This window comes from Vitis riparia, chromosome 18, assembly GCF_004353265.1.
Source record: "Vitis riparia cultivar Riparia Gloire de Montpellier isolate 1030 chromosome 18, EGFV_Vit.rip_1.0, whole genome shotgun sequence".
NCBI classification, from domain to species: domain Eukaryota; kingdom Viridiplantae; phylum Streptophyta; class Magnoliopsida; order Vitales; family Vitaceae; genus Vitis; species Vitis riparia.
Window position 1 is genome coordinate 11,067,993 of NC_048448.1, and position 12,654 is coordinate 11,080,646.

The 12,654-nt window shown below is 35.6% G+C and overlaps 3 protein-coding genes across 4 annotated transcripts; 1 reads left to right on the forward strand and 2 right to left on the reverse strand.

Annotated features, from left to right (window-relative positions):
• The first annotated feature begins 684 nt into the window (after positions 1-684).
• On the forward strand, positions 685-2,791 carry LOC117906125 (phenylcoumaran benzylic ether reductase TP7-like). Its single transcript, XM_034819083.1, has 5 exons — positions 685-1,255; positions 1,334-1,468; positions 1,553-1,790; positions 2,041-2,244; positions 2,352-2,791. The coding sequence occupies exons 1-5, from the start codon at positions 1,073-1,075 to the stop codon at positions 2,516-2,518; spliced, it is 927 nt and encodes a 308-aa protein (XP_034674974.1). The 5' UTR covers positions 685-1,072; the 3' UTR covers positions 2,519-2,791.
• Positions 2,792-4,163: 1,372 nt separating this feature from the next.
• Positions 4,164-5,516, reverse strand: LOC117907496 (cyclin-dependent kinase inhibitor 1C-like). The gene is made up of 2 exons (XM_034821045.1): positions 4,792-5,516; positions 4,164-4,673 (listed from the first exon to the last, which is right to left on the reverse strand). Exons 1-2 carry the CDS (start codon positions 4,901-4,903, stop codon positions 4,444-4,446), a joined length of 342 nt encoding a protein of 113 aa, XP_034676936.1. The 5' UTR covers positions 4,904-5,516; the 3' UTR covers positions 4,164-4,443.
• A 441-nt stretch (positions 5,517-5,957) lies between these two features.
• On the reverse strand, positions 5,958-11,458 carry LOC117907885 (protein RER1B-like). Of its 2 annotated transcripts, none has more exons than XM_034821557.1 (4): positions 11,245-11,458; positions 10,340-10,710; positions 6,402-6,582; positions 5,958-6,280 (listed from the first exon to the last, which is right to left on the reverse strand). In XM_034821557.1, the coding sequence occupies exons 2-4, from the start codon at positions 10,687-10,689 to the stop codon at positions 6,227-6,229; spliced, it is 585 nt and encodes a 194-aa protein (XP_034677448.1). In that variant the 5' UTR covers positions 10,690-10,710; positions 11,245-11,458; the 3' UTR covers positions 5,958-6,226. The 2 variants fall into 2 exon arrangements, with proteins under 2 accessions (XP_034677448.1, XP_034677449.1); XM_034821558.1 differs by lacking the exon at positions 11,245-11,458 and adding an exon at positions 11,101-11,170.
• Positions 11,459-12,654: the final 1,196 nt, after the last annotated feature.

The window sequence follows — 12,654 nt, forward strand, 5'->3', positions numbered from 1 at the left end:
GAGTGATTCATATTAGGTACGACATAACCTGAAATGCCTCAAATTAGTTGAGGATTGCGTTGAGGGTGGGTGGGTAGTGGCCAAAACTATTTGTAATGGGTTGGCATTATGGGACTAGTGGCTCATAAGTCATAATTCCTTGACATGATAACAATCCCCTTTATCGTGGACCCACCAGGGTCCATCTTCATCTTTCTTCTTTCATACGTTCTTTCCCAACTTCTCTCGTCTACAAACATAATAATTTTTCGTATGTTTTAAGAAAAAATAATCATGGTTTTCTCTGCTTTTAACTTTTTCCGTCTGCCCACCCCCAGACTAAACCTTCCATCAAAGTAGGTGATCCATTGAATGGATCACGCCTCAATGCTTAAAATAAAATCTTTTGTATGTGTATTCATTTAATGTTATATAATTTTAGAGATCGAGACACACAGGATGGGAAATATATATTTACAAAGGTTTAGTTGGGCGGTAGCATCATGGGAGACAAGAAATGACGCTACTTATATCTGATCAAGCAGCGACAGATCGTCTGCCCCTGGGTCACGCTCCATTCTTTCTTCCAGCCCAAACCAATGTCAATTTCCGGCATGTCCACTATTAAAGTCTAGTTTAACCTTTAGCTGATCCCAATTTCAACCGCAGTAGATCGTCATTTTGACTTTCGCATACCTAAACTCGGAAGGAAGACGGGAATCCGAGAACCTACCATCTTCAGCGTCTCCAAGGACCATTTGATAAATTCGATTCACCGAAAATAAGCGAAAGGGAGTTGCTAAACCAATGACAAACAAATCAAATTTTTTTTATTCCTATTCTTGTTTTGAAAGCCTAACGGCCCAAACCAAACACTTGAAAGCAGAATCAATTTTTCTTATTCACATTTTCTATTCCATGCTTTGATAACATGTAAGAAAACCACATCCTAAGTTTGAGGATATTCTGGTAACTTCAAGCCCACCTAGTCTCTATAAATTGGCGCTCCCGGCATTCCTAGCTGCAAAAGACAGTTCTACCCTCTCACCCAATTCTTCCGTACACGCCTAAGTTTGTCGTCGAGAAAATTGCAATGGCCGAGAAAAGCAAGATTCTGATCATTGGAGGAACAGGGTACATCGGAAAGTTCGTGGTCCAAGCCAGTGCAAAATCCGGCCATCCCACCTTCGCTCTCGTCAGAGAAAGCACAGTTGCCGATCCTGTTAAGGGAAAACTCATCCAGGAGTTCAAGAACTCCGGCGTCACCTTGCTCCACGTATGTTGTCTCTCACTCTCTCTCTCACTGTATATGAAACCTATACAGATTCAAACATGAGCGAATCATTGTGAGCAGGGAGACTTGTACGACCACGATAGCTTGGTGAAGGCGATAAAGCAAGTGGATGTGGTGATATCTACAGTAGGATTCATGCAGTTAGCTGACCAGGTGAAGATCATTGCTGCCATCAAGGAAGCCGGGAATGTTAAGGTTGGTTTCACCCCCTCTCTGCCATCAGTTACCATGCCCATTATTCTTCTATAAGTCGTCTTATGATTGTTTTAAATTATTCAGAGATTCTTACCTTCAGAATTTGGAAACGATGTGGATCGTGTTAATGCGGTTGAACCAGCAAAATCCGCGTTTGCAGCAAAGGTTCAAATGCGCAGGGCCATCGAGGCTGAAGGGATTCCCTACACCTTTGTAGTGGCCAACTGCTTTGCAGGCTATTTTCTCCCTACATTGGTCCAGCCAGGCGTTTCTGCTCCTCCCAGAGACAAAGTCATCATATTAGGGGACGGAAATCCAAAGGGTAATTTACACTCCCCAGAAAAAAAAATAATAAAAAAAAAACAAACTCATTCAAAAGGGTTCTCCTCTAATATAACCTGATCATGGTTGAACCAAACAGGACCTTTTTGCAGTGGTGTATCTTGTGGATACCTAATATTGAGAAGGAAATTTGGCTTAGCCCAGCTTTTCTATTGCCCCAGTGACACGAAATATTAACGGTTTCCTTTTCTTTTCCATGCGTAATTGCCCTTCTGCATTTGTGTCTACAGCATGCTTTAACAGGGAAGATGATATTGGAACCTACACCATCAAAGCTGTGGATGACCCAAGGACATTGAACAAGATCCTCTACATCAAACCTCCCAACAGCACACTCTCATTTAATGAGCTTGTTTCCTTATGGGAGAGTAAGATTGGCAAAACCCTTGAAAAGGTTTATGTTCCAGAGGAGCAAGTTCTGAAGGACATTCAAGGTCAGCATGAAAACCTTCGGAAAATTTTGCATACTAGTATAATCAAAACGCATCATCAAATTTGCAATGTGGTTCTGACTGGTTAATGTTTTATCCCATTCTTGCAGAGGCCCCAATGCCAATTAATGTTTTCTTATCGATCCAGCACTCTGTTTTTGTGAACGGAGACCAAACTAACTTTGAGATAGAGCCCTCTTTCGGGGTGGAAGCTTCTGAGCTTTATCCTGACGTCAAATACTGCACTGTGGATGAATATCTCAGTGCGTTTGTCTGAGAGATTCAAACCCTTCTCTTATTATTGAAGTTAAGAAATAATCACGAAGTTAATGGCAGAGGTGGGTTGAGGAGTCTTTTGGATCATTAATTTGCCTCTCGTTTTCCTTCCACACAATGATATGATATGATATGATGCTGCTGCGGTTCCATATTAATGGCCTCAGTGAAGGTCCAGAGAAACTATGACTTGTATCAGACTCTCTTAATGTAATCCTTTTCCATTTCCTAAGCAATATACGTATGGTAAAATAAATACAAAAGCTTCTATCCACCTTCTTTTCTCTTTCATTGAAATAAATTTCGAAAATTGATAGAATATTTGGTAATTAAATTTATTAAATTATTGAAAATCAATTGATGAAATTTGATTAAAATTCATAAAAATATTAAAAATAATAAAACAAATTTCTCGAGAAAACAATGTATGCATGATAAAGATTATGATATATGACAATAATATAATGTGTGCAGATAAGAAATATGAATATTAAAAATATACTTCAAATTTAGCATAAAGGACATAGATGTAGACAATATCGGTACTACAAACATGGAGTATGCATTAACCACAAACATATCATGCCTCCTTTTGGCTTTCATGAACGCATATATTGAGCCAATATCTTTCACAACATCCTTGAGCAAACCATATATATTTATGATCCTTAGGGTTGGATACGTCTCCGAATTTGAGGATTGTTATGCTTTTGGAGTGTATTAAAATTTTAATTTGGTTTGCTCTGCCCATTCATTCTACATTATGATGCATTCATAAATCTTCTATTTTTCTCTTTAAATGTTCACATAAATTTGCATTTTCTTGTACTCCATATAAAAATAATTATGCTTCTATCTAATTCAAAATAGAAGTACTCCACATAAATTTTATCCCATTCCTGTAGATGCCCCAATTCCAATCAATTTTTTTTTTTATCAATCCAGCACTCTGTTTTTGTGAAGGGAGATCAAACCAACTTTGAGATAGAGCCCTCATCCAGGGTGAGGCTGCTGAGCTCTATCCCTGATGTCAAATACTGCTCAAAGTTGTTCATTTTGCATTCTCGGTTCATGATTCCAATGGACATATGTGGTTGATTTTGGGAGGATTTCGCTGTTAGGGATATTGGGCCTCTTCAGTACTAATGAGAGCATGTTGAGGTGCAAGAGCTTCAAATTCTTGTGGGGGTATTGCCCACATTGAAACTAAGGTTGGGGATGGGTTGTGGGGCGATGTACATCAAAATATGTGCCCTGAATAATGTTCATTTTAAGAAGGAGCGACAGAGACACGTATTTGAGTGTCAAATCGGGTGAAGCCCACCCCAATCCTAACCCAGTGCACGTACCAGCTCCCTTCCTTGGCCAATAAGAGTGCATTTCATCATTTCATGACCAGTTATTATGATGACATAGAAATTACACACCACAACTACCCGTAGAAGGAAGCCTAAATTATGTTTCTGATCAGCAGAACAGCAGAGTTGGAATATGAACCAGAACCAGAAGGATTTTCTGCCGTGGTTTTGGTACAGGCCACGGTATCTGAAACAGGATTATCTCCCAGTGGGTGGCCGGTGAATCTGGGGGTTACTGATGCAAATTTCTTTTTAACAAAACAACAACATCAACACAACAACAACAACAACAATAATAATATGACCCTTTTAAAAAGCCTCTTTAAGGTTTGAACTGACATGGAACAGAAATTTTCTTAAGCGCTTTCTCAAATGAAGAGGAACCTCATCCTTTAGTATCCTTTTATTTCATCTTTCCTGCAAGTATTCTGTAGCTGTTGACATATTTACAATCTTTCAATCATTTCTTAAGCCCCTCTTTACATATATTGCTTGAGTGAATTGGTTTCAACAAATCCCGGGGATATTTTTTTATAAATTCGCAAACAAGCATGGCCTTGACACCTCCTCATGCTCTCTTGAATCTTGGTCTTTGTGTTGGAAGGCCTTCCAGGAAAGCATTTTCCCCATCCCCTAGTTCTGGTGCCAGCACCGGCGCTGGCGCAGGTGCTGGTGCTGGTGCTGGTGATGGTGCCGGGGCCGGAGCTGGTGCCGGGGCCGGAGCTACTGGTGTGCTTCTGCTATGTTTATCTAAGTAGCCCATCATTCTCCGAGCCTTCAATCCGTCGCTTTCCTCACCTAAAAAACCATAGAACCAAATGGGTTAGAAGTTCCATTCACTATAATGAAAAAGCGGGATCACACTTCAACCCAAAAAGAAGCTATGGAAAAGGATATTCATCTCTATATCACTTACCTTTGAAATCGAAGTTGGGTTTGGCAGAGGCGGACAAGTGAACGAGTGTAGGAGTAATGATTGTAAGGAAAGCCCAGAAGCAGAATATGAGAACGAAGGTTCTCCCATTCATCTGATAAAGCAGTGTGTTCAGAAGGAAGCTTGTTTGGAGGTTTTTATGCAGAAGAGGAGTTAGACATTAAACAACTTAGCTGGCCATGCTTGGGAGACGTGTTAATATAAAACTCGAACCACTGCCCAATTTGATATTTTCTTTTTCTTTCAATAAGCAAGTCAATATTTAAGAATATGGGTTTTGTAAATTTTGCTGGTCAGTAGTTGGAGAGTTGTTATACCAATTAGGTGTATGATTAGGATTCCATCTGGCATCTCGCATCCTAGTCAAAACGCATGTTACAGTACAACTTTAAAAACATCCCTCGCTTGCTATTCTACTCGAGCGGATGGTCCCGAGCACTTGGTCATAAAAGAACCATTTATTTTGATGGCTCTGACTGCTTCTACCTCTTCCAACTTTGAACAGATCAATTCACTGGCCTGAATGGCAAATTGACCGCTATGTTGAGTGTCACCTGTTCAATTTGAATCAAGAACAGTAATTTATAATTTCAAATTAGGCCTTTCAATCGGGAACATCCGCTACAATTCTGGCATCTTGAAAGCATGACATTTCAAATTAGGCCTTTCAATCTGGAACATCCACTACAATTCTGGCATCTTGAAAGCATGACATATAATCATCGCTTGGATTTATCTATGGCTTGTTTATTCCTTATCCCGAAAATCCGTTCGGATAAAAAATGAATTAGAATTCGGAAATAGAATTTAGTTTGTTTCTATTTAAATATATGTTATATATATTATATAATATTATATATTATATTATTTTACTATATTATTTTTACCGTTCCTTGGAAGGGTGACACACAGGCCCTCGGTTTGATCTATTCCATACTTGGTTGTGACCATTGATCATCCATAACCACTTTCTGCTATGTTGCTAGTAATAGATGGCAAGAGAGATGAATCCATCAATGGATACCCACGACAGGGTTGAGGTCTGAGAGCTGGGGGTGTAAGTGGTAGAAATGCGACAGATTGTTCCACTTCCACATGCCCACTGAATCCAGACAGTAAGAACCATCCATCTTTTTAAAGTATGTCAATGGCAAGAGAAAAAGCAACCCATAAGATGCCTACTGATCATCCAAAAGATTTGTTCCCAAAAAATACAATAGAATAAAACAAAATAACATATCAAAGGTAATTTAGAAATGTAAGAATCCAAAGTCGTCATGCAGATTACATTCAATGGCAAAATAGAATCTTCAACATTTACGTGTGTTTATATGTTCCATCAAAAAAAGGCTGAAAGCATGAAATCATTAAGGCCCAAGTTTCTTCCTTTTCCCCTAAGTTGTGATGTGGCCAAGCTTCAGTCCCTTGGTAATCCCCTGCTACTTGCAGCAGACTTCTTCCCAGTATACCTCTGTCAAAATCCAAAGACACAAGTTACACATTTCACTTGCAGAATTCATGAAACAACCACCAAACCCACTCAGTAAATCACAGATTCAGTGGCAAAATATACTGTGCTTTGAAGTTCTTACCTGCTTTCCAATGCTGAATGGGACATATTTGTACTTAATCATGTGCATGATTTGTCGCTTCATGGTGAGGACAAATAGAACAATCCAATAGCAGAGTAGTATGGGCCAGAAAACAGGGACGTCGAATACAGAAAAGAAGGTCATCAGAAAGGCCACACAGAAAGCTTTGGTAATGGAATACCTGAAACCATGAAAAAAAGGGAACAGCTTATTTTTGTGCACAGATTATCTTACATGAATCATATCAACAACAACAGAAGCTATCCTTCCCCCCCTTCCCTTTGTAGGGCTAACACCCTTTTCATCAATTAATCTCCCTAACCACACAAGTTTTGAGAGCTTTTTGTCGGAAAGAGATCCTAAATTGTCTGAGCTCAGACGAATAAGTTCATGTTTAGTTGATAGAAATATCTCCTTTTGAAGCTGTAAGAACTTGTGTGAACTTGAAAATAGGATCATATAACTCTTGAACCAACAAAACAAAATAACAAAATGAATAACTAATTATAATGAAGATAGAGATGCATTAGTTCATCACATTATGTGTGATAATGACCAAGGTAGAGATTCATTAGTTCATTACATTATGTGTAATAAACCAGAGAATAGTCCCATCTTATTGAAACTCAGAAAAAATCTCAAAAGAAGGGCAAGTGATTATGATTTCATAAGTACCAAAAAAGATCAAAACATATTGAAGAAAACTGCCATCAACTCCAAAACTTGCCTAACAAATCAACCCAATTCCACTACTATATAGAACCATGTCTTTTATTAGATAAGGATGCTTTAAAAAAATTTCATGACCATTTATGCATTAGCTATTACTTATCAAAAAAAAATTATGCCATTTTCTATCACTCGAAGATAATACTTTAAATAGTTCTTTTATTTATTGGAAACATTAGACAATAACATGGAAGTTGAAAACACATTTAGTACTAAATGATGATCTATTTAATTTGGATGTATTCGATGATATAAAAAGAAAATATGCATGAATAGTATTTTTTTGTTTATAAGTTTATATTTGTCTTGTATCTAATTATTATAGAAAAGATATAAAAAATCATTAAGAAAATTATCACGAAAGTTTTTATATTTTCAACAAATTAAATGAAATTTAACAACAAGATAATTAAATTTACTTATTTATTATAATAGTAGTTTAGCATTCCATTTTTAACTACTAAGTTAGCCTAGTGGTGTGGGAAGATTTTTATACTTTGTTATAACTGTAGTTTAACATTTCATTTTTAATTGCAGAAGAAGAATATTGGCTAAAGCATAAGATATTAGGAAACCTAAGCTTCTTTCACTTACAAAAGTTATATCCTAAACTGAGCATCAATTTTAATCATTCTAAACTCAATTGTGAAGTATGTGAGTCGGCAAAAAGTCATTGTGTTCCCTATCCTTTAAGTAATAAAAAGGTGAAAGTCCATTCTCTAGTATTCATACTGATGTTTGGGGACCCTCATGGATAACTTGTCCCTTTGAAGCATGATGGTTTATTAGTTTTATTTATGACTTCAATAGGATTACATGGGTATACCCACTAAAGGAAAAATCTGAAACCATTCCCACTCTCAAATATTTTTAAACAATGACCTAAAATCAATTTTGTGCACAGGTGAAGCAGATTAGATCTGATATAGAGGAGAGCATTTCAATGAGAATCTTCATGCTCTTCACACAAAAAGGTACTATTCATCAACCTACTTGTATTAATACTCCCCAACAAAATGGGGTGACAGAACAAAAGAACAGGCATTTGTTAAAGGTAGCTTGGGCACTTATGTTTGCTAGGAATAATTCTAAACAATTTGGGGGAGATGCTATCCTTGCGGCAACCTACTTAGTAAATAGAATGCCTTCAAAAGTCCTTGACTCAAAAACTCCTATTGGAACCTTGGAACAATATCTTTCTCATATATTATGTCTTGAATCTCACTGGCTCTAAAAGTTTTTTGGCTGTACTGCTTTTATTCATATCCCAAGCAAAGACCCATCTAAACTTGACCCTAAAGCCATTAAATGTATTTTCTTAGGTACTCTCCAACTCAAAAAGGCTACAAATATTATCACCAACCTTCTTGAAAAAAAAGTTTGTTACAGTGGATGCTAATTTCTTTGAAAAACAGTTATATGAATACAAAATTTATCCTCAGGGGAAGAAATGACAATTGGAAGATCAATCTCAAGCTTGGTGGGTACCTTTGCCAATGCCAACTTGGGAAAATAAGAAAATAGAGGGAGAAAATGAAATAAGGGTTGAGCTGCAGAGAGATATTGGTGTCATACGTCAACCTGCCAAATGTAATTCAGAGCTGCTTCTCTACTCAAGAAAACGCCTGGGAACTAGGTCAGAACAAGGCCCAATCTCTCTCCATACACAATCAGTCGTCAACTCTAGAAGAAGGTATGTCTTCTATTCCTCCTGATCCTACTCTCTTTAGGCCTTCCAAACCACTCAAGTGTTTAATACTGACCTGGACATTCCTATCATCATTCAAACTGGTGTTAGGAATTGTACCCAGCATCCACAGTGCAATTTTGTGTTTTTTTTTTTCTTTTTGATAGGCAAAAAAGATTTATATATATAGAAACTATCCAATGCTGTGTTTTATCACAGGATAAACAGAAAATATAAGGTTTTCACCACTCATTTGATCTCGAGTTCAGTTCCCAAAAATATGCAAGAAGTACATGCTGATCCTAAGTGGAAGGAAGCTATAAATGAAGTAATGAAAACTCAATAAAATAATGACACATGGGACATAGTTAATTTGCGTAATGGGAAGCACCCAATTGGATGTAAGTAGGTGTATACCATCAAATATAAGGCTAACGGTGTTGTGGAAAGCGCTTAACAGGTGTACACAAACCTACAGGATTGACTATCAGGAAACTTTTACACCTGTTGCAAAGATGAACTTTATCAAAATCCTACTATCTCTTGTCACAAACTAGACTGGCCACTTCAACAATTTGATACCAAGAACGCTTTCTTGCATGAAAATATAGAAGAAGAGGTCTCTACAGATCTACCTCCTAGTTTTGAGGAACAATTCAACAATGGAAAGATATGTAAGCTGAAAAAATCATTATATGGGTGGAAACAATCTTCAAGGGCATGATTTGAAGGATTTGTTCAATCTCTTGTCAAATTTGGATACCAGCAAAGCAAGGGAGCCCCTACTTTGTTCATCAAACAATCATCTTAAAAGAGGATGGCTATTCTTTTTGTCTATGTTGACAATATCAGTCACGGGAGATGACTTAGAGGAGATACAGAAATTAAAAGAGAAATTGGTCAATGAATTTGAGATCAAAGATTTGAGAAATCTCAGGTATTTCCTCTCTCTCTCTATATATATACATAAACAAAAGAGGGATCCCCACATTAATGCTATTGCAGTTTAAAACCCATAAACCTCCATAGGCCACTAAATTCAGAAATTCGTTTATCAAGCCAAAGTGCATATGCAGGGAGTAATTCAAGTAGTTTATTTCATAGTACACATACAAAAACTCCTTGATAAATTGCACAGGAGCGAGCAAAGAGCCAGTTAGCCAAATAAATTACAAGTATGCATTCTTATCAGTATCATATTCCAGCCAATCTAAGACATTGGCTTCTCCTGTGGCTCTCCTCATGCATCCAATGGCAAGTTAAGAAACAGCAAGGAAGATAAAATGTAAATGCAAAAGAAGAAAAGAGAAAATATAGCCATTATGAAAGCACAACAAGTTAGTAACACATTTCAAGTAGCACAAAGCATAGAATTCTTGTGCAAAGATCTGCAACATTGTTGAAACTAAGCTACAAAATTGACACTTTCAGATTATAACAAATAATTAAATGGAAGTTAATGCAATAAAAGAAGAACCATGAATAATCAATGTAAGTTTCTACAGAAGTAAAGTCTAGTTACCAAAACTTGAACTCAGGGAGGCGGCGAATGAAAGGCTTAAATTCATCTGAGCCTTTTGTTGGTAATGAAGCTCCATCCAAGACTTCAAGCTCTGGATCGACCTTTGGTGACAGAAACCCAATCAACAGATTCAAGATATATATTCCAAGGCCATATGATACAATGTAGAACCCTTGAACATAGTAAACCCGTAAGACATAAATTGCTGCAACAGCAAGAGTTCCGAGCCACCTATGGACTGGATGAGGAGTTGATTTATCCAAATAATGCTGAAATGCCCTCGAAAAGTCATTTTTCCACTTGGCAAGAGGGGCCACCGCGGAGGCGGCATCACCCTCAACTCTCTCCATGAAAACTACGCCTTACTTCTACTGCAGATTTGAACAAACAAAGCCTAGCTCAATTCAAAAGGCTGAAGCCTCAAATGCAACAAAATAAATAATCCTGTCCTCCGTTTGGTAGCCTGGAAAGGGTAAGAAAATTGAAGAATAATAATTTGGACCTCAGGCTTTCCAACCAAATATTTTAAATAAATAAGTTCAACGAAGGTCTCAATTCTTCCATCGCTCACACTTTCTCAACAACTAAACAGAGCACTAAAGTTGAAGATAACCAACCCTAATGACGAAAATAAAAACCCTCAGAACTCACATCAACATTCATCATAAAAAATAATGAAAAAACAAAAGTAAAAAAGAACAATTCAAATAACCTGAATGACTAGAAGAAAAATAAAAAATGACTGGAAACAAAAAGCTTACCGAAAATTTTACCCAAAAGACCTTACATTTGAGTATAAATATGGAAAAAAAAAAAAAAAAAGAAGCGAAAATCGATCCGTAAAGTCTAACCCTAACACAAAAATTTCGAAAAATCGAATTGATAGGTTAGGAGTGCCAGCTCACCTCCAACAAACGTAAAGTTAGGGTTTCGGCGGTATGGATCCAATGAAAGGCAACAAAGCTGGAAGGGGATCTGTGGGTGAATTGGATTGGATCGAATCCGAACGGATCGGATCTGCTAGTTTTTCGTTTTTACCTGTTTCCTTGACTTCTCGGAATATGAGAAGCGGTTCCGCTTTCGGATCCTCTCCAGTTGTCTTCCCCAGTCCAATAGATATTAGCCATTTGGCAGCTCTCCGCTTTCATTTCCTGAGCTCATATCAACCTTAAAATATGAAATCTGGCACAAGGGAAATTATGTAATTTTTTTTTTTAAGTTAATAATATTTATATATAAGTTACTATTATTTTTTTATTTTTAAAAACATAAAATATGTTTTAGGTGTTTATAATTTTATTAAAATATGAATGTTAATTGGTATTAAATTTTGTATTTTTATTAATATTTGAATGTCGTTGGATATTAAATTTATTTATTTTTAATTATTTTCACTTGTGAAAATATTTATAAAAATTAATGATGGTGTTTCTTTTTATTTTATCTATATGATTAAAATAATATTAAGGAAAATTAACAAAACTTAAAAAGAAAAAGGTAGAATATTCTTCCATATCAATCTAGCATATTGATATAATAATCTTCTATAATTTAACATACCAATACAATATTCATCTGCTGCAATTTCACATACTTATACTAATATAATATTAGATTTTTTTAGATATTTTTAGGTTTTTTATTATTTTGATTAATGGGGAAATATAAAATAAATTGATACTGATTGATTGTCATGGAAAATGAAGGGAATGGATAAAGTTTTTTAGGTTTTTATTTTTTTATTTGAATGAAAAATACAAAATAATTTGATAATTGGATGAAGTGAAAAAATGATTTGAATGATAAACAAATAGAACGAATTGAAAAGCACGTGGACGGGTAAATGCATATAAAGATAATTAATTAATATAAATTGGTATGTATAAAAAGTCTTATAAAGGAAATGAATCGATATAAATGGGTACGTAACAAAAGCTACTATGGAATAAATGGATATGAATGAGTATTTCCAAAAGGCAACCATGTGAAATGAAATGGTGTAAAAAAAGGTTTTTTTCAATGAGAAATATAAAATAAATAAATAATAATTCTTAGTATTTATTTTGACAAATAAGCATTCATAACAAATCAATAAAAAAATAAATATTATTTAAAAAAAAAATTAAAACAACAGTTAAAATAATAATATATTATTATCATGAGAATTAAATACACATTAAAGAAAAATTCCTCTTTAAATTTTGGATTAAAAAAATAAATTAATTCAAAACATTTTATTTATTTATTTGACTTTTATCAAAATTTATTTTTTATTGAATAAATTAAAAATAATCTTAAATTATAATAGGTTTTTT